General features: G+C 41.9%; 3 protein-coding genes across 4 annotated transcripts in view; 2 read left to right on the forward strand and 1 right to left on the reverse strand.

Moving 5' to 3' along the window:
• The first annotated feature begins 154 nt into the window (after positions 1-154).
• On the forward strand, positions 155-2,891 carry LOC105908948 (heterogeneous nuclear ribonucleoprotein A1). Its single transcript, XM_031573977.2, has 4 exons — positions 155-275; positions 1,576-1,671; positions 2,416-2,562; positions 2,665-2,891. Exons 1-4 carry the CDS (start codon positions 207-209, stop codon positions 2,749-2,751), a joined length of 399 nt encoding a protein of 132 aa, XP_031429837.1. The 5' UTR covers positions 155-206; the 3' UTR covers positions 2,752-2,891.
• Positions 2,892-11,767: 8,876 nt separating this feature from the next.
• Positions 11,768-14,355, forward strand: LOC105908958 (baculoviral IAP repeat-containing protein 5.2-A-like). The gene is made up of 4 exons (XM_012837529.2): positions 11,768-12,113; positions 12,512-12,621; positions 13,045-13,162; positions 14,010-14,355. Exons 1-4 carry the CDS (start codon positions 12,006-12,008, stop codon positions 14,097-14,099), a joined length of 426 nt encoding a protein of 141 aa, XP_012692983.1. The 5' UTR covers positions 11,768-12,005; the 3' UTR covers positions 14,100-14,355.
• A 1,547-nt stretch (positions 14,356-15,902) lies between these two features.
• rnf213a (ring finger protein 213a) overlaps positions 15,903-18,930 on the reverse strand; it is a 48,329-nt gene continuing 45,301 nt past the window's right edge. For both annotated transcript variants that reach the window (XM_031563910.2, XM_031563839.2), the window contains exons 65-67: positions 18,565-18,654; positions 18,076-18,254; positions 15,903-17,046 (exon numbers count right to left, since the gene is read on the reverse strand). In XM_031563910.2, coding sequence (XP_031419770.1) covers positions 16,893-17,046; positions 18,076-18,254; positions 18,565-18,654 — 423 coding nt within the window. In that variant the 3' untranslated portion in view covers positions 15,903-16,892. The remainder of the gene's footprint in view (positions 17,047-18,075; positions 18,255-18,564; positions 18,655-18,930) is intronic.

The raw sequence follows: 18,930 nt of genomic DNA on the forward strand, positions 1-18,930 counted from the left end.
AGAATGGCGGTGTGATGTGTCTTTTGAAGAAGTATGACATCCTTTGTATAGTGCTGGTAGAAATGAACTACATAGTCTAAAGTTATATTTATCCTGCAGTACTTTAGCTAATGGGGTAATCCAGGAATCACAATGGAACTTCAATGTCCTGGACTGAATTTGTTCTCACGTTTTCATGCTCCGTTATATTTTATGCCCCAGTTACCATGGATTCAAGGGTGTACATATGTGTTCCAAAGCAATACATGGAGAAGCTGAACAACATGGGCCAATGGGTAAACATGCACTTTACATTAATACTTAACATAATGCAGCCTTCGTCTACAGAAAAAGTAGATTCAGAAAGTATTCAGACCCATTCACCTTCTTCACATTTTGTTATGTTGCAGCTAAAATCGTTTGAATTCATTTTTTCCCTCATCAATAGAAAAAGGCACAACCCTGTCTATGTAAGGTCTCACAGCTGACAATAAAAAACAAGACATGAGGTCGAAGGAACTGTTTGCAGTGTTGACACAGTTCCCAGGAGCACGGTGACCTCCGTTATTCTTAAATGGAAGACGTTTAGAACAAACCCATAGCTGGCTGCACGGCCAAACTGCACAGAGCAATCAGGGGAGAAGGGCCTTTGGCGTAGCTCCAGAGATCCTGTGCGGAGATGGGAGCCACTTCCAGAAGGACAACCATCACTGCCTCACTCCACTCCACTGCTCTGGGCGTTATGGCAGAGTGGTCAGACAGAAGCCTCTCTTCAGTGAAAGACACAAGAAAAGCCTTTTTTCGAGTTTGCAAAAAAGCACTCTCAGATTGAGAGAAAACAGGATCTCTTGTCTGATTAAACCAAGATTGAACTGAAACCAAGATTGAACTGAAACCAAGATTGAACTGTTTGGCCCCAATTTCTCAGCATCGTGTCTGGAGGCAACACGGCATCACTCATCACCTGCCCAGTACCTGCACGGCAGCATCATGCTGTGGGGGTGCTTTTCAGCGGCAGGGACTGGGTAACTGGTCAGGGTTGAGCCAAATCTGAACGGAGGAAAGTACAGAGATGTCCTTAAGGAAAACCTGGTCTAAAGCACTCAGGACCTCAAACTTAGCCAAAGGGTTCACCTTCCAATGGGACAATGACCCTTAGCACAGAGCAAAGACAACGTAGTTGTTGTACTCCGGGCACTCTGTGAGTGTACTTGAGTGGCCCAGCTTAGACCCTTGACTTGAACCCATTCTCTAGACAGACCTGAAAGTGGCTGGCCACTCACGATCCCCATCCAACCTGGCAATGGTTGAGAGGATCTGCAGAGAACAATGGCAGAAAATCCCCAAATCCAGGTGTGCAAAGCTTGTTGCGTCATACCCAGGATGTAATCCAGGATGTACTCACTGCCAAAGATGCTTCAAATTAGTACTGAGTAAAGGGTCTGAACGATTTTAGCATAAGGCTGCATCATAACAAAGTATGAAACAAGTGAAGGTGTCTGTATACTTTCTCAATGCACTGTATACTCTCAGTGATATATGGTTCGGTTTATTATATGTTTGGTTAACATCTCTATTTCTCTCTCTCTCCTCCAGGATCATGGGCTTTTCGTTAGGAGGATGAACCCTTATGTGTCCAAAGAGGCGCTTGAGTCTCACTTTGAACAGTGGGGGACGGTGCTGTTCTGTGAGGTAAAAAAGGCACCACAGCCTAAGGGACGGGGGACGGGGGACGGGGGGGGGACGGGGGACGGGGGGGGGGGGGGGGTTAATTGCCCACATTTTGAGGAAAGAAAGTTTAAATAGGCACATAAACTTCTTTGTCAGGCAGTTTTTACAGGAGAGTATTTCAAGAGATACTGCCTTGCTAAATATCTTTCATGAGCGAATATGTTTCTGAAAAATACATACAGATACATTTTCATCGGTGCCTTGGAAGTCGTACTGCACAAGCACAGCTCTCTGTCCTCTATTTGCCCTGTCTTGGTGTTCACATGGTGAGGGATAATAATAATAATAATAATAATAATAAAACTTTATTTATATAGCACCTTTCATGCAAAAGAATGCAGCTCAAAGTGCTTTACAGCAAATACATAATATGCACAAAGAAATGACATGCACATAAAAATAGACATCAAAGAAACATAACAAAGATATAGTGCAAAAAAAATAAAATTATAATTATAATTATAGAGATAAATTTAATCCAACCCCTTAATATCACCAGTAGAGATTTAAATTAAATTAAAAGTATTTATATATATATATATATAGTGCGAAGTGGTAGCTAGTTAAAGGCTAATGTGAAGAGGTACGTTTTTAGTTTTCTTTTAAAGATGTTAAGCGAGCTGGCTTCCCTGATGTCTATAGGCAGTATGTTCCATAGCACTGGATAACACTTGGATAACATGTCTGCTTGTTGACCTCCTGCAGGTGAAAAGTGAGAGCACCTCGGGCTTCCCCAGAGGCCTGGGTTGCGTGTGCTTTTCCAGTGAGGAGGAGGCCGATGCAGCAGAGGCAGCAGGGCCTCACAAGCTGGGCGGCATGGAGGTGGACATTAGGAGGGTTGTCATGCCAAAGGTCAGTGCACAAATTCAGCTGTATTCATTCTCTGACAGGGTTTTCTGCTCTTTGCTTCTGTTTCCGTGGTTCTTTTCTTAAAATCGCTCTTTCTGCCAACAGACAATCGACAATATGGCGTACGTGCCCCACAGAAGAAGTGGCATGGCGTATCGGTTAGCAAGCAGCAGCTGGCTAGACTGTCAATGAAAGCAAAGTTTGCGTCCGTGGGTCAAAGGAGAATTCCCACAGTTGTTTACAGAAGAGGACAGAAGATGAAAAGCTAATATTTGAAGTGAGACTCACATCACGTAGCTTGCTCAGAGCGGGAGTTCTCTCTGGAGAGGGAAGTCAGAGAGTGATCTTGTGTGTGACATACATGTATATCTAGGAAAGGGTATTTTGAATGTGTGAGTAATAAATAGTGTATTTTTCAGTTTTTGGGACTACAGGCCCTATGTTATATCGGTTTTGCCAATACAGTGGCCAGTTTTGACACTTTAGCCATTTAGCAGTCCATATTGGTGTCAGCCTCCTCATATCGGTTTTACCAACATCAGTGTAAATGCATCCTTTTCTGTTTACCGAACGAATGTTTGTTTTATGTAAGCCTATGACGCCTGCTGTATCATATTTGCTTCATGAGTTTTTGAGACGTCTGTGTCATCATGATCAATATCTTTCTGAAAAACTTGTATGCAATCTAACAGTCCAACACATGTCTTCTGCCCTCTGGTGGATTATCCGTGCACTGCAGACAGTAATGGGCCTTTGAATGCTATATCCAAAATGGCTGCCTTCATGTAGCAGCTCACAAGTATTTGGCAGAGAAATCTTGAAAAAGGCTATTTTGAAAAAGTTGCTGTTAGAATAACATTTACATTGTTGATAATATTTCAGTATAAAAACTGTACTGTACTTACCCAACTTAGCAGGATAATTACTTGAAAAAAAAAGCCACATGAGTTATAGGCACTACTTCATTGTCTTTGTATTGCATTCACTCACTTCCCCCACTTCAGAGAGATTGACGGGGAGAGGACAGGGAGTTATTAGGGAGGCCTGTTCCAGCTAACAAAGAGCCTGTACATGTATGATGACACCTGTCAAAGTATTTGACATTAAGGCTTTCAGTACAACCTACCAAGAAAAATATCACTGTTTCCATCACACTGACAATAGGTTGCAGTGGAGTGCAATTGAGTGCAGCGTATTATGCTACAGTAGTCAGACAGTGTATACACTTGTTGAGGTTTGTTGTGTATAAGTTTGTTTGTTGTGGCTGAGGTAAACCTATTCTATTCATACAGTCAGTGTATTAAATTAAACTAGCCAGATCTGAGTGTCCATAGTCATACACTGAAAATATTTGCAGCACACCAATTTGAACTGAATTAACTGCTTATGTGGTATAGTGCAAAGCGGCACAACCTGGAGAGGGCCGCAACATGGTCAGAGAAGGATAGGTGGTCATCAGTCATGACAGGTTCCTCGCAACCTTGGTTGGGGTGAGAGATGAAGGGGCGATTTTTATGATGATGTTGTGATGGATATATTGATTAGCTGGGATGACCAAGAGTTCTTCAGAGGTTACATTAAAGGTGGCATCCATGTGGACATATCTGAGAGATAAGCCAAGATCCATGCCTACACCATGGGGTCCTCTGGTGGGAATGACAGGTATTGTTGGGTATCGTCTATGAGAATATGATATGAGAAGCCTTGCAAGCGGATAATTGGACCCAAGGAGGTGGTGTGTAATAGAAGGGGCCCGACCACCAAGCCTTGGGGCACCCCTGTGGAGAGAGGCGATAATATATAGATATTTGTCCTTGCCGTGACACATTGAAAGAATGTCCAGTGAGGTAGGATTCAAAGAATATGCTTTGGCCAAGATGCCCATATCAGAGCGTACAGATAGCAGGATGCAGTGGTTCACCGTGTCAAAGGCTGCTGATAGGTCCAGCAAGATAAGAACTGAGGACTCTCTAAAGCCCGACTGATTTGGATCAAAGAGGTCATTCTGTGAGAGGAATTCTGAGACCTGTTTGAAAACCTCGTTTTCGATAGCCTTAGATAATAATGGAAATAATGAGACCGGCCTAACTCGCACTCACCGTGCATTTCTTGACCTGATCTCCTTGCACTTTGTCTCATTGAATTGATTCAGTACTTAGTGCTTACTCCAAGATCTCCAACTGTACTGAAGCTAGAGTGTTGTTCTACACTTCTGTCAACTGAAAAATGCCAGCATTGGTTTTAATTAACATTATATGTATGGGAATTGCATATTGTTGTTCTGTCTTAATATAAAAGTACAGCCGTTTGAGAGTGTGGAGCAGATTAAAGCTCACTGAGGTAATTATTACAGCTGAAAGGATTACAAACCACAAAAACAACTCTGTGACCTTCAGTCATAAGGGTGCTTTCTGGAATGCCTTGACAAAGGTCAAACCGGAATGTGTAGAAGAAATCTTTTAGTCATGCGATGAATTTCTAGTTGTCACACTACATCGGTTCATATGCCACTTGCCTTTAGGACTAAATAGTACTCCTGTTTCCAGGTACTCCAGGAAAACCTGTTTAGGGTTACATCATGGCATAGATTAGTTCTATGTGGTAATTGGCATGTGTTACTGTGAGTTGTATGAGTATAATCCTGTAGCAAAATAACATGTTTCACCAGGTAAAAAAATATATATATTTTAGTATACTAAAAATGTACTTTAATATCAGCAAGTACATTTGTAGCGTTTTGTGTGCTAAATATTAGTGTCAAAATATATGACAAATGCACTAATTTCTACCTCAGTAGTACTTCAGTGTACTTAATATAAGTACACTAATTAGCAGTAATACTCCAATTGATATTTAGTGTATTCAGATAAAGTATACTATCCCCAAAATATACAGGAGTGTTTTATTAGTGCATGACTAAATAGTGTGCTTTGAATGCAAACACACACACACACGCACACGCACACACGCACACACACACACATACACGTGTATTCCTGAAGTGTTCGCCAGCTAGTGATCTTTCAAAGAGGCAGCTCCAACTTGGTCATTGCTAAATTATTTTGACAACTTTTGCAAAATGCAGAACTGAAGAGAATTTGAAGTGTCCTTAGTCCTTATAACTTATATAACCTAACTGCTGTCAACTTTCAAGCAACTGTCCAGCTTTGTGATATGCAGCACTGAACTGAAGCCAAGAAAAAAAAGCACAGGTTGTGCAGGGAAGGCACAGCAGGATAAAAACTACGGATGGAAATGTTCACTTTAACTTTTTGCCTGTGTACAGACACAATTAGCATACCTATTTAGGAAGGATCAGATGTCTCCCGAGTGTCATCTTGTCACGTCATGTGCATCGATCTTGGCTGACTCATCGGCATCCTAAAGGCCCACTTCTCACTTCTATTACACTATCCAACTTTTGCCAGGTGCCTGTTCCTGGCCTGCACAGCATTCTGATCAGGCTGTCTATATGGTGTCATTAAACAGATGGGGGAAGTAAGACCAAGAGTAACCTCCAGGTACCAGCAAGGTGGTCGATACAGCTTCTGCACATCTTCTGAGCTCAACCTGAGGACCCGGGATCATGCACTGGAGCCAGGCAGACCGGGGGTCATGTGAGCATGTTGTTTGTACTGTTGGACAGCCTGATATGCTGACAGACCCGTCTGAGTGCAAAAATGTGGCTCCAACTCCTCAGTATCCAGGACAACTGTGACAAATGAGATACCACTCGACAAACGTCAGAAATATGCAAATGTTTCCTCACTCTCCTCCATATATAATGAGTGCATACTTCAAGTGTGCATCAGATAGTAGGAGTCTGGAGGAGTCTGTCACCTGTCAGGTGAGTACGCCTATGTAGCTATTACTATCAAATCACAGCAGTCAGAAAAGCAACTCCTTATAGGCAGAGAGACAGGCTGTGGCTGAGTCATTTTCAGTATCATTACTGACAAGTAATCAAACTAATGTATTGCTAAAACACAGGAATTGTCTGTTGAGATTTTCTGTCTCTTATTTGAATAAATATTTATACAGTTTGTAAAATGGAAAAATAAGAGGATGCTACAGATTATGGTCTAACACCAAACATATGCATAGAGATATGAGACATGAAATGGGACAAATATTTGACCTTGTATGTGTGACTGATGATAGTGCTGTGTGGTGGGACAGGGATCCTCTATATGATATCTAATGTGAGTGTGTCAGTAATTAAATTCAAGTGGAAACAAGTGAATCTGTGCTTCGTAAGGGACCACACGAATTTCCAGTGTAAAATCTGTTGTGTGGACTGTAGTGTTGGTAAGCAGGAGTTCTCTCCTTGGAAAACATTTTTTGGGATTTTTCTTCCTTCTGCTCGATTCTCGTTCAGCAGACTTGCAGTCTTGATTGTAATTCATTACACCTTCCATTGAATTCGGAGAAATTCTCCTCATGTTCCTCTAACTGTTCGTCCAGTGAGTGTGCTAAAAAAAAACACTGGTGTACAAATACAGTCCTGGCTCAAAGAAAAAAGGCTCAGACTAAGCAATACACTATTCTAACCAATCAACACTGAGGGGTGCTTGTGCTCCGACGCTGCTCAGGACCACAGAGGGGGGTATTCTATTGGCTTTTGAGTTCAGACATCAACAACTTTTAGCCAGGATTAAGGACTACACCTTCAAATTTGCTGTGTGACATGCCTGTATACATGTCAGCAGTTTGGTCTTCTCTGTGTAATGTGCAATGTTGTTGGAGTGGGCAGAATGGCGGTGTGTTGTGTCTTTTGAAGAAGTATGACATCCTTTGTATAGTGCTGGTAGAAATGAACTACATAGTCTAAAGTTATATTTATCCTGCAGTACTTTAGCTAATGGGGTAATCCAGGAATCACAATGTATCATGTCTGAATCAATGTCTGCACTGAATTTATTTTCATGCTCCGTTATATTTTATGCCCCAGTTACCATGGATTCAAGGGTGTACATATGTGTTCCAAAGCAATACATGGAGAAGCTGAACAACATGGGCCAATGGGTAAACATGCACTTTACATTAATACTTTACATAATGCAGCCTTCATCTACAGAAAAAGGGTAAAGTGCATTCAGAGTATTCAGATCCATTCACCTTTTTCACAGTTTGTTATGTTGCAGCGTTATGCTAAAATCTTTTAGGCACACACCTGTCTATATAAGGTCTCCCAGCTGGCAATGCATATCAGGGCAAAAACCAAGCCAAACCAAACCAAACCAAGCCATGTGCAGAGCACAAAGACAGGCCTCTGTTGAGGGACAGGTTTGGGGAAGGCTACAATAAAAACTTTTGCTGCATTGAAGATTCCAAAGAGCAAAGTGGCCTCCATAATTCCTCAATGGAAGGGGTTTGGAACCACAAGGACTAAGACCTTGGTGGTCACTGGCAGAGCTCCAGGGATCCTGTGTGGAGATGGGAGAAACATTCATGAAAACCTCGTGAACCTGAGTGAATTTAAACTATTTTAGCATAAGGCTGCAACAAACTGTATATAAAAATAACAAACAAATATATATAAAAATGAAGGGGTCTGTATACGTTCTCAATGCACTGTATACTGCGATATAGTTTGGTTTATTGTGTTTTGAAGTCTTTCTCGATCTCTCTCTCCTCCAGGATCATGGGCTTTTCATTAGGAGGATGAACCCCTATGTGTCCAAAGAGGCTCTTGAGTCTCACTTTGAAAAGTGGGGGACGGTGCAGTTCTGTGAGGTAAGAAAGGCACCACAGACAAATAGTTGGTGTGGTTTAAAGGGGCAGAGAAACTACTTTGTCAGACAGTTTTTACAGGGGAGTATTTCAAGAGATACTGCCTTGCTAATTATCTATCTTGATGAGGTCGCACACAGTCCTAGCCCACACAATCAAACCATACTATGATGTTTAAGTCACAAAAATACATCTCTAAATAGAGACAGTTTAAGAGCTCCATGTATACAATATTTGCTAATTGCCAGTGTTGTGTTGTGTTGTGTGTTGCATGTAGCCTAACAAAATACAAACCCTATGTCGAATGCACACCAGAACTCAACCCAATGGGACAACAGGAGGCCAGGTCTTACCTCACATGTTGCAGAAAACTGTCATACAGATACATTTTCATCGGTGCCTTGGAAGTCGTACTGCTCAAGCACAGTTCTCTGTCACATGGTTCACATGGTGAGGGATAACATGTCTTCCCTGCTTGTTGACCTCCTGCAGGTGAAAAGTGAGAGCACCTCGGGCTTCCCCAGAGGCCTGGGTTGCGTGTGCTTTTCCACTGAGGAGGAGGCCGATGCAGCGGTGGCAGCAGGGCCTCACAAGCTGGGCGGCATGGATGTGAACATTAGGAGGGTTGTCATGCCAAAGGTCAGTGCACAAATTCAGCTATACATATACACACACACACACACACACACACACACACACACACACACACACACACACACACACACACAGGTGGTGGAAAACATGTGAGTGAAAAAGGATAAATGATTTACACTATTGAAATAAATTATATTATGTGCACTATGTTTAAATGTGTATCAAAACATACTGACGTGTGAAAAGTATTAAGAGGTGTATCAGGGGAACTATCCGCATGCTGGCTGAACGCTCCCCACTGTCTCCCAGAGGCTATTCATTGTTAACCTGGAATCATCCTGTTTCTCCCACATGGGTTACTCTCTAGTCATCTGTTGGGCCTATGACATGAATATTTCCGGGCCCAACAGATAATCCAATTAAATAACCATAACCCACAGGGAAGGGTCAAGGAAGACAAGAGGGGTTTATCAGGTGAATGCAAAACTCTGAAATCAGTATAGGTTTGAGACTAAAAATAACCATGACACATATTTGCTCCACACACTGCCTGAAAAGTTTTTTTTTAATTTTTTTTTAAGATTTATTCAGATCTGGAAAGAGTTTTTACTTTATCAAAAATCTGCAAATCAGCCATGACCATATATACAGGGTTTCTGCTATGTTTCTGTTCTTGTGGTTCTTCTCTTAAAATAATCTTTTCTGCCAACAGACAAATGAGGATATGTCATACGTGCCCAAAAGAAAGTCTGGCATGGCATATCGGTTAGCAAGCAGCAGCTGGCTAGACTCTGAATGAAAGCCAAGTTTGAGTCCGTGGGTCAGAGGAGATATCCTACAGTTGTTAACAGAAGAGGACAGAAGATGAAAAGCTAATATTGAAGTGAGACTCATATCACGTAGCTTGCTCAGAGCGGGAGTTCTCTCTGGAGAGGGAAGTCAGAGAGTGATCTTATGTGTGACATACATGTATTCATGGGAAGGGTATTTTGAATGTGTGAGTGTAATAAAACATCTTTAAGGATTTTCTTCCTTTTGCTTGACTCTGGCTCAACAGAACGGTCATAAGGCGGTGTGTGACAAACCAGATTACACCAGCCTGAGCAATAGGTCATATCTAGTTAGGTCAGCCCGGGAATGGAACCATCTCCCACAGAACATTAGAGAATCAACCTCATTCAACTGCTTTAAAAGAAATCTCAAATCATGGTTGATAAATAACCAAAAATGTGATCACTAGTGGGCAAGCAGTAGAACTTATATATTTGGATTTTATTTTATTTTATCTTATTTTGTATTTATTGTCAATGTTATGTTTGATGGTTGTATAGCCTTTTTCACTCTGGCAGGGGGACTGCCAATGGAAACTAGCCTTTTGGCTATAATTGGGTGCATTTACATTTTAATGTTCATGAATGTACACTGTCCCTCTTGATCAAATAAACAAATTGATTGATCTGTCTAAGGAATAAAATATGGGCCCATTCTAGGTGTCAGACTCATTCTGTCTTTGAAGAAGCTTAATGTTTCAGACTCATTCTGTCTTTGAAGAAGCTTAATGTTTTGCTGCAATGTGATGCACAAGGCTTGGGTCATCATGGACCTTTCCCCACAGCATAGTTTGTGGACTGGGAAAAAAACAAAAACGAATTTCATCAAAATGCATTGCATTTATTTTGTGCACACATGCTGTAATAATAAAAACAGCACCCCTACTAAGCAGATCCTGTCATGAGTGCAGTCACACACAGAAAGCCATGGTCTACAACCAAACCCTACTAGAATGTTTACATCTCTATAGAGACAGCTTTAGAGCTCCATATGTACAATATTTGCCATTTGTCAGTGGTAGCCTAACACAATTCAAATGGGATGCAGGTCCGAAGCTTGGGCACCCAGGCTCTCTTCCATGAGAACTTTTTAGGGCCTTACTTTTCAGGGTCAGGATGACTTGGACTGCCATCTCTTTCGCCAACCACGTTGTTGAGCTGGGCTGCCACCTGCGCCTGGATGAGGGACATCAAGGAGGCCCTTCCCTGTTGTAGCTGGGTAGCTTCATCGCTCCCACTAAGGTTCTCTTGACTCTGCGGAGTCTCCTAAATGAGCCACAAACAGAGCTGACAGTCAACCCACGTTTAATTCCCAGTCAATGTAAAGTCATTTTGGAGAAAAAAAAAATGGCTGAGTACTTCAGTTTTACCTTTAATTAATGTATGTTGCCACAGAGTTACTGACAAAATAAAACACTACTAATTCCGTAGCAATAGTGCATTAACTTTTCCCTGTTATGTACCCGTAGTTGGTGCCTTGCCAAAACCCCATTCATACTCTCACTTAGAAACCGGAACTTGCGAAAATGCTCTTCTGCGGCATGCAAAATGCATCTGTCACTTGCACACTCTATTGACATCTAATCTCAAAACTGTTATTTGCATACTTTCTCCGACCTCCAGCAATCGTTCTAAGATGGACGCCATGAAGGACGTCTCATTTTGTCAAATACTCTCAGAGGAACAAGTAGAGAGGACTTATAAGCCAGGAAACAAAGGAGCATGCTTTGCAGAAGCGTTTTCAATTGGAATGCGAGACTTATGGCCCAAGGTGGAAATCCCCCTCCCCTTTCCTCACATCTGTCAGTCCACAATTCAAAATAAGATGTAGCAGTTTATGAACAAAAATAAAATGATCCGTTAAACCAAGAAAATATCTTCTTGTGCGACTTTAATGAAACATACATGGTTCTGTTGCCTACAGTGTGCATAAAATAGACCTCTTGCCTATTTTCGCCCTGCCTAGTTCGCAGTGTGTCTTATCGCTGTAAATCGCCAACTCTTCGTCAGCTGGTGGCTTTGTATCTCTACTCTGTCGCTTGTCTGACTACGGGGAAATAAGGCTGGTTTGTCAATTTCTTGACAGGGTTTCCTCATCCTCCTTGCATGCATTCCTTCCTTGTTTCCTTGACGTTTTTTTAAGAGGGAGAGGGACAAATGTGCGTCGACGGTTTAAGCCAATCCTGAACGGACTAATGTCACGAGTGACCAATGAATGTAGGGACCGGTAATATTTGAACAACAAGCCTCTGTTGGGAGCAGAAATAGACATATAACAATCAAAGCAACATGGATTCCGTTAGCGCAGAACATACGAAAATGTACTTTTATGAAAGTAGATTACAAACATATTCAGGGTGGCCATTTGAGGAGGATTGCATCTGCACTCCCGAAAATGTAAGTGACACTCTTCAGTTAAAAAGGTTAGCGTAGAATACTCAGGATAACACCAAGCTAAGATATAGATATGTTATCTTCGTGTTACTGAAATTAATTGGCGTTAATTCTGCTAGCTAGTACGTGTTCTTGCTCTTGTTTTTGTCTATAGCTCAACCAACGCCCAATGTTGAAGGTGTTTCATATTAACTGGCTAGAATACTTGATTGTAACTGTAGCTATACAACTCGCTGAGTGAACGTTATCCTAGCTGTCATTATGGCAGATGGTGCTAACAACGGACGGCGTTGATGAACGCATTACATCTAAAGTTAAACATCACTGTCAAAACCAGTGTCATTTATTCGACACGATTTTATGACTATATTAATTGGTGATTTTGATTCTCTTGTCCCTAGATGGCTAAAGCTGGCTTCATTCACACGCCCACCGAGAATAGCCCGGACGTCGCGCAATGTTTTTTTTGCTACAAAGAACTAGAAGGATGGGAGCCTGAAGATGACCCAGTGTAAGAAACTCCTAGGCAACGACCCATGAGGAAATCATTCATTCCCATTAATATACGATGACATGATGGAATATTTGTAGTGTTCAAAAACTGAGATTAGGTACAGTAAGAGGGGTTGTCAAACAATAGCAATGTTTCTGGGCCTGCATCATGGTCTGCTTGTTTCCCAAATATTACTGCGTATAAAACACTTAAAACATCAAGATACACAGAAGACCCCAGAGCAATTCACATTAGTATAAGCCTAGATCTACAAGCACTTACTTTTCCCACAACAAACATGATTTGCAGTACCTTTACAACATACACCATTGTTTGTTACCAGTTTTCTCATGTCCAGGTTACAAATGGTATTTTGATACCACAGTTGTTTGAATGTTCAGACTGTAATTTTGCTTTTCTCTTTCACATCGTCATTTTCAGCAAGGAACACAAATCACATTCCCCAGCCTGTAATTTCATCTTGCTGAAGAAGTCAGTGAACGAGCTCTCAGTAGAAGAACTACTGAAGTTGCAGAAGGAACGACAGAAATTTCTCATTGTGAGTAGGGTTTTGGGGTGGGGGACTGCCTGCAAAAAGAAAACTGTCCGTCTCTGTAATTTTCCTGTTTCATTAATACCACTTAAGTCAGTTTCCATTATCAAAGTATTCCAGATCATCTACATAACATGCCCAAAAGTCTGTGGCCCCCATCCTAATTATTAGTTCAGCTTTCTAAGCCACACCCATTGCCAAACCCGACGTGCATAAAGTCAAGCATGTTGTCAGTCTTGCCACGTTCATTGTCAAACATTTGCAATAGAATGCATCACAGTGAATTCAGTTACTTTGAACATGGTACAGTCTTTGTGTACCATCATTGCTGCAAGTAAAATCTTGGCACTGGTAGATTTGCCCTGATACTGTGATTGTGAAATTGGAAATGTCTAGAAGCATCAACTACTCAGCCATGAAGTGGTGGTCCCAGCGCACGGAATGGAACTGCTGAAGGGCACAAAATACATTACTCCTTGGCTGCAATGCTCACTGCCATTTAAGCACAAGAACTGTTCATCAAAATCTTTGTAACATGGGTTTTCATGGCTGAGCAGCAGCACACAAGCCTACAATCACCAGACACAGTGCATCTGCGTGTGCTGGAGTAGTGGAAATCACACCACTCTTAGACTCTCTCTGTGTGTGTGTGTGTGTGTGTGTGTGTGTGTGTGTGTGTGTGTGTGTGTGTGTGTGTGTGTGTGTGTGTGTGTGTGTGTGTGTGTGTCAAAAGGGGTGCCAAACGAATTTAATGTCCATGGTTCTGGGATGATATTCAACACATATCGGTTGTGTTTTACCTAGAGTGTACACTGAGGTTTTTTTTTTTTTTCTCCTTTCCTCCCCATCATAGAAAAAGACCTGCAATCAAGTTATTGAAAAATTTGAAGAGGCTGCAAAAAAAAGGAGAGGGGACATTGTCAAAAAGGCAATGGATGGATGAGTGGGATGTTTTCCTTTGGTTCGGAAGTTAATTATGTGTTTGTGTAATGTTTCCTCTGTCATTTTATTGTTACAATATTTATATTGTATTGTTTTTTTTTTATACACAATATTTAGATAGGCAGTATCAGTTTTGGGGACTGACTAATACAGGAGCACTTGGGACCCAGCATCGTGTAGGTATCAGACAGTAATTCCTTGTCTTTAACGGGGGGGAAAACGCTAAATCTACGCTAATAAACTGCTTTCTTACTGTGCTAGTCAGTGTTTGTCCTTGCCCTTGTAGTGTTACAGTGCCGTTGCGTTTCATACTCATCTTGCCTTTCTACTATTTTCACTACAAATGCTGATTAAATCTGCTCTTTCACATACTCTTATTTAAGTAATAAACTCTAGCCTTATACAGACGTGGACAAAATTGTTGGTACCCTTCCGTTAAAGAAAAACCCACAATGGTCACTGAAATAACTTGAAACTGACAAGCTCCAGTTTTGTCTCATCTTTCCAAAGGACATTCTCCCAGAAGCCTTGTGGCTTGTCAATATGCATTTTGGCAAATTCCAGTCTCGCTTTTATATGATTTGCTTTCAACCAACAGTGGTGTCCTCCTCGGTCGACTTTGGCTCAAACAGCGACGTATGGTGCGATCTGACACTGATGTACCTTGACCTTGGAGTTCACCTCTAATCTCGTTGGAAGTTGTTCTGGGCTCTTTGGTTATCATTCGTATTATCCGTCTCTTCAATTTGTCATCAATTTTCCTCTTGCTGCCACATCCAGGGAGGTTGGCTACAGTCCCCTGGACCTTAAACTTCTGAATAATATGTGCAACTGTAGTCACAGGAATATCAAGCTGCTTGGAGATGGTCTTATAGCCTTTACCTTTAACATGCTTGTCTATAATTTTCTTTCTAATCTCCTGAAACAACTCTGTCCTTAGCTTTCTGTGGTCGATGTTCAGTGTGGTACACATCCTGATACCAAACACCACAGTGACTACTTTTCACCCTTTAAAAAGGCAGACTGACTGATTACAAGTTTGAAGACACCTGTAATGCTAATTAAAGGACACACCTTAGTTTAACATGTCCCTATGGTCAAATTATTTTCAATCTTTTCTAGGGGTACCATCATTTTTTTTTTATTATTATTATTTTTTTGAACCACAATTCAAAAGCAATGTCTGATTTTCATTAGTTCATTTTCAGTACATTTGTATTTATTATTACTTTTGTCAGTTTCAAGTTATTTCAGTGACCATTGTGGCTTTTTCTTCCTTTAGCGGAAGGGTACCAACAATTTTGTCCACGTCTGTATGTGCAGGTTCAAACATTTCATTGCTTGACGTGTTCATGTTTGAGAACTGTGGATAAGACTTCCAAATGTGATTGTCTCCATTATCAAGTCAAGGTACACTTCCACATGCAAGGTAGATATTGCTCCCCATTCCATTGCATTTGTTTCTAGGCTTGAAATTAACAGTGAATGAGTAGTATTGTAAATAATGATTAGGTTAAACACTTATCTGCACACAGATACATTATTGTAGTCCTCCTTAGACAGTCATGAAAATAAGTCAAGGAAATATCGATGTTTAGAATTCCTTTTTATATGTCTTGCAGACATGGTATTGATCACCTAAAATGACTTCAGTTACATATAAATTGACCCAAATAATCCAGTCTGCCGGAGATATCGCATACGAATACTAATCATTATTTCCATCCCCTCATTTCTGAGATCTCTACCTGGCCGTCTGTATTTGAAGCTCTGTCTCTTGAGGACTTTAAGACACAACACACAGTTCATGAAACACAAGTTTTATTGAATACAAGTCAATTTTATATGGCATGCAAAGGAATGATCTGTTACAATTTAGTCACAAAATAAAGAAAAGAACCCTAAAGTGCCAGGAACACCATGGTGATTGCCAACTGGACAGTGCAAAAAAAAAAACTCCAGAGTCCTTCTGATTGGGCTAAATATGGCTATTAGAACATCGAGCTTCGTGAGATATAATACGGAAAAGGCATGGTTAGTCGTAATATTCTGAGACATCCAAGAGTATTATGGGTTTGATTTGTTTTAGTTGTATGCGATAGTTGTAGCGACACAGTGAAATCTATATGCGAGGTATTTGGAATAGCTAGTACTTCATTCCATTGTGAGATGAGGAACAGGTTAGGGAGTCATGATTAAGGTTTTGAGTTGAGTTAAGAATGAATGTTTCTCTGTGTAAGCCATCTTTTGTCTTTTCAGGATATGTTGCCCCGCAAAGTACGAATGTCAAAACACCATTATGTCCACGATAGATTTGCTTAGGCTCCCTCCATTTGTAAACACCAAAAAAAAAAAATAGAAATAACAAGATTCGAGTCCCTGAGTCCAATAGAAATATCCTTCTCATCATTATATAATTGATTTGATTGCTTTAATCATGGGTGAGACAGACCTGATCTACTAATACACGGGAGAAAGGAGGAGGTCAGAAGGTACATTGTACTTGTGCAAATCCACGGCCCGTACCACCATTGGTTACAATAGAGGTGGGCCCCCATAATGCTCAGGTTCAGCATATTGCACTTGGATCAGTACCCAGTCAGTGGCACTTTCTGAGAATAGGCACTGCTGGAATTTACAAATGAACTGGAGCGTTCTTGATTGTAATGTCTGTAAACACAACCTTCAAAAACACCTGCAAACATGCGCGCGCGCGCGCACAAACATGTACTCATGCGCACACACCTTCACATTGCGCTGGATGAAGGCAGTATTGGTGGAGTGTTCCTGAAAGCTATCTGTGGCTGCGCTCCTGCTGGAACTCCACACAGATTTTCCAGGCGTCCACACAGTGAGCGAGAAGGATCCCTTCAGGGAAGAACTGCTCAACCTCAGGTGGAGCATCCATGTCTTTCCTCTCGATGTAAGACACCAGTGTGTCCTTCAGCCTGAATAGGAGCACACATTACAATGGCTTAAACACATCTGCATGTCCAGCATAAGGGAAAGCATCTAAATTGAAGGAATCCCTCCAATAAACAAAGTACTGTCTGACTCTAAAACCTAAAAACACACAGCTTACCTGATGGTTGATGATGGCTTAAGTGCCACAACAAGCACAACATTATCAACCTTTACTTCAAGTTGATGATATTATCTATTTCATTGTATTTGTAAACAATGTTTTAATTTGTAGGCGGTTTATTTTTCAAGCTGTTACATTTACTCAATTGGCTCTGCATTATTTACAAGTGTCCGGTGTTCTCTGCTGATGTCCCAGATGTTAGAACTCATAACAGAACTGTAAGACTGAGGCTTTTCCTTGGGCTTCCCCCCGGTCTTAAGTGGGAAAAGTCAATAAAAGACATTTTCAGGAAAAAATAATTAGCTATAACGTCATATCAACCAGTACTAAAGAATGGAGATTTAAGCAGATACGGGTCAGTTCTGGGCGGACCTGATCGATGCTCTGGCTCCAAAAAGCCCTTACTGTGCAGAATCTAGGGAAAAATTTGAAAATACGCACTGCACTTTTTTTTTGACACATTTTAGCCTAATTTCAGGGTAACAGAAGGGCATGACATCATGATGTGCATGCTTTTTACAGTCATTGGAATATATTCACTCATATACGTAATGATGGCCACAGTAGTATTCACAGTGGTAGAGAGCTGTGCAATGAGTAAACTGGGCATAGATACTAGCACCTGTGGGTTTTAGCCTCCTTGCTAAACCTGCCTGCCATGCCTAGGGGGCTGCAGACTGAAAATCAAAACAGGACTATACATTTCACAATGCAGGTCACACATGCCTGTCATGGCAAACAGGTTATTTCTCCACACTGAAACCAAACTCCTGCATGGGTAATGAGTTTGCTGACCTGAATGGAATGACATACTGATTACAGCAGATGCGTGTTTTAAGCTGCTGAGCAGCAGACCGAATGACATTCAGAGGAATGGGGAATGGCTGCTCACCCCCAGTCGGGCCGGAAAAGCTCCGGGTCTCGCAGGCCCTTCAGCTTCAGCTGCAGGAACTCGTGCATCTCCAGCAGGAAACCACTGGCCCCGCCCTTGGACAGGAAGCCAATCAGCTGCTTGCGTCCCTCTTCGTCCACTGGCTGCTTGTAATCTTCAGAAACTCCCACGAATGGCTCCTGCAGCACACAGAGACGCAGTTTTTGGTCACTCTCCCTCACACACACTTACACACACGGCCACACACACACACTTAAACATACAGCCACACACACACTTAAATATACAGCCACACACACACACAGCCACACACATACACACACACACACACACACACAGCGACACACACACAGCCACACACACACACACACACACACACTCACACACAGCCACACACACACAGCCACACACACACAGCGACACACACACAGCCACACACACACAGCCACACACACACAGCCACACACACACAGCCACACACAGTCTTACCCTCTTTAGGCGAAGCATGCTCTCCGACTTCAGAGAAGAGAGGAGCTGCCACAAAGCCACAGTGTGCTTCAGGCTGCACCTGCTCAGGGCCTGCGGAACATAGGACATGCCACACACACACCATCAAGGCATCTATATCATATAGTGTGTCCAGTGGATCCCTCCCACCCGGGTCACAAACTCTTTGAGGTTCTTCCCTCCGGCAGGAGGATGCGGTCCATCAGGACCAAAACCTCACGCCACAAAACCAGCTTCTTCCCGGCTGCAGTTGGCCCGGGACCCCCACCTGACCTGGACTCTTATCCCACCCCCACATCCCAAGTCTGTGTTACATTAACACACATTACATTGCACATTGTATCCCGT

The sequence above is a fragment of the Clupea harengus genome, chromosome 1 (assembly GCF_900700415.2).
Source record: "Clupea harengus chromosome 1, Ch_v2.0.2, whole genome shotgun sequence".
Lineage (NCBI taxonomy): Eukaryota > Metazoa > Chordata > Actinopteri > Clupeiformes > Clupeidae > Clupea > Clupea harengus.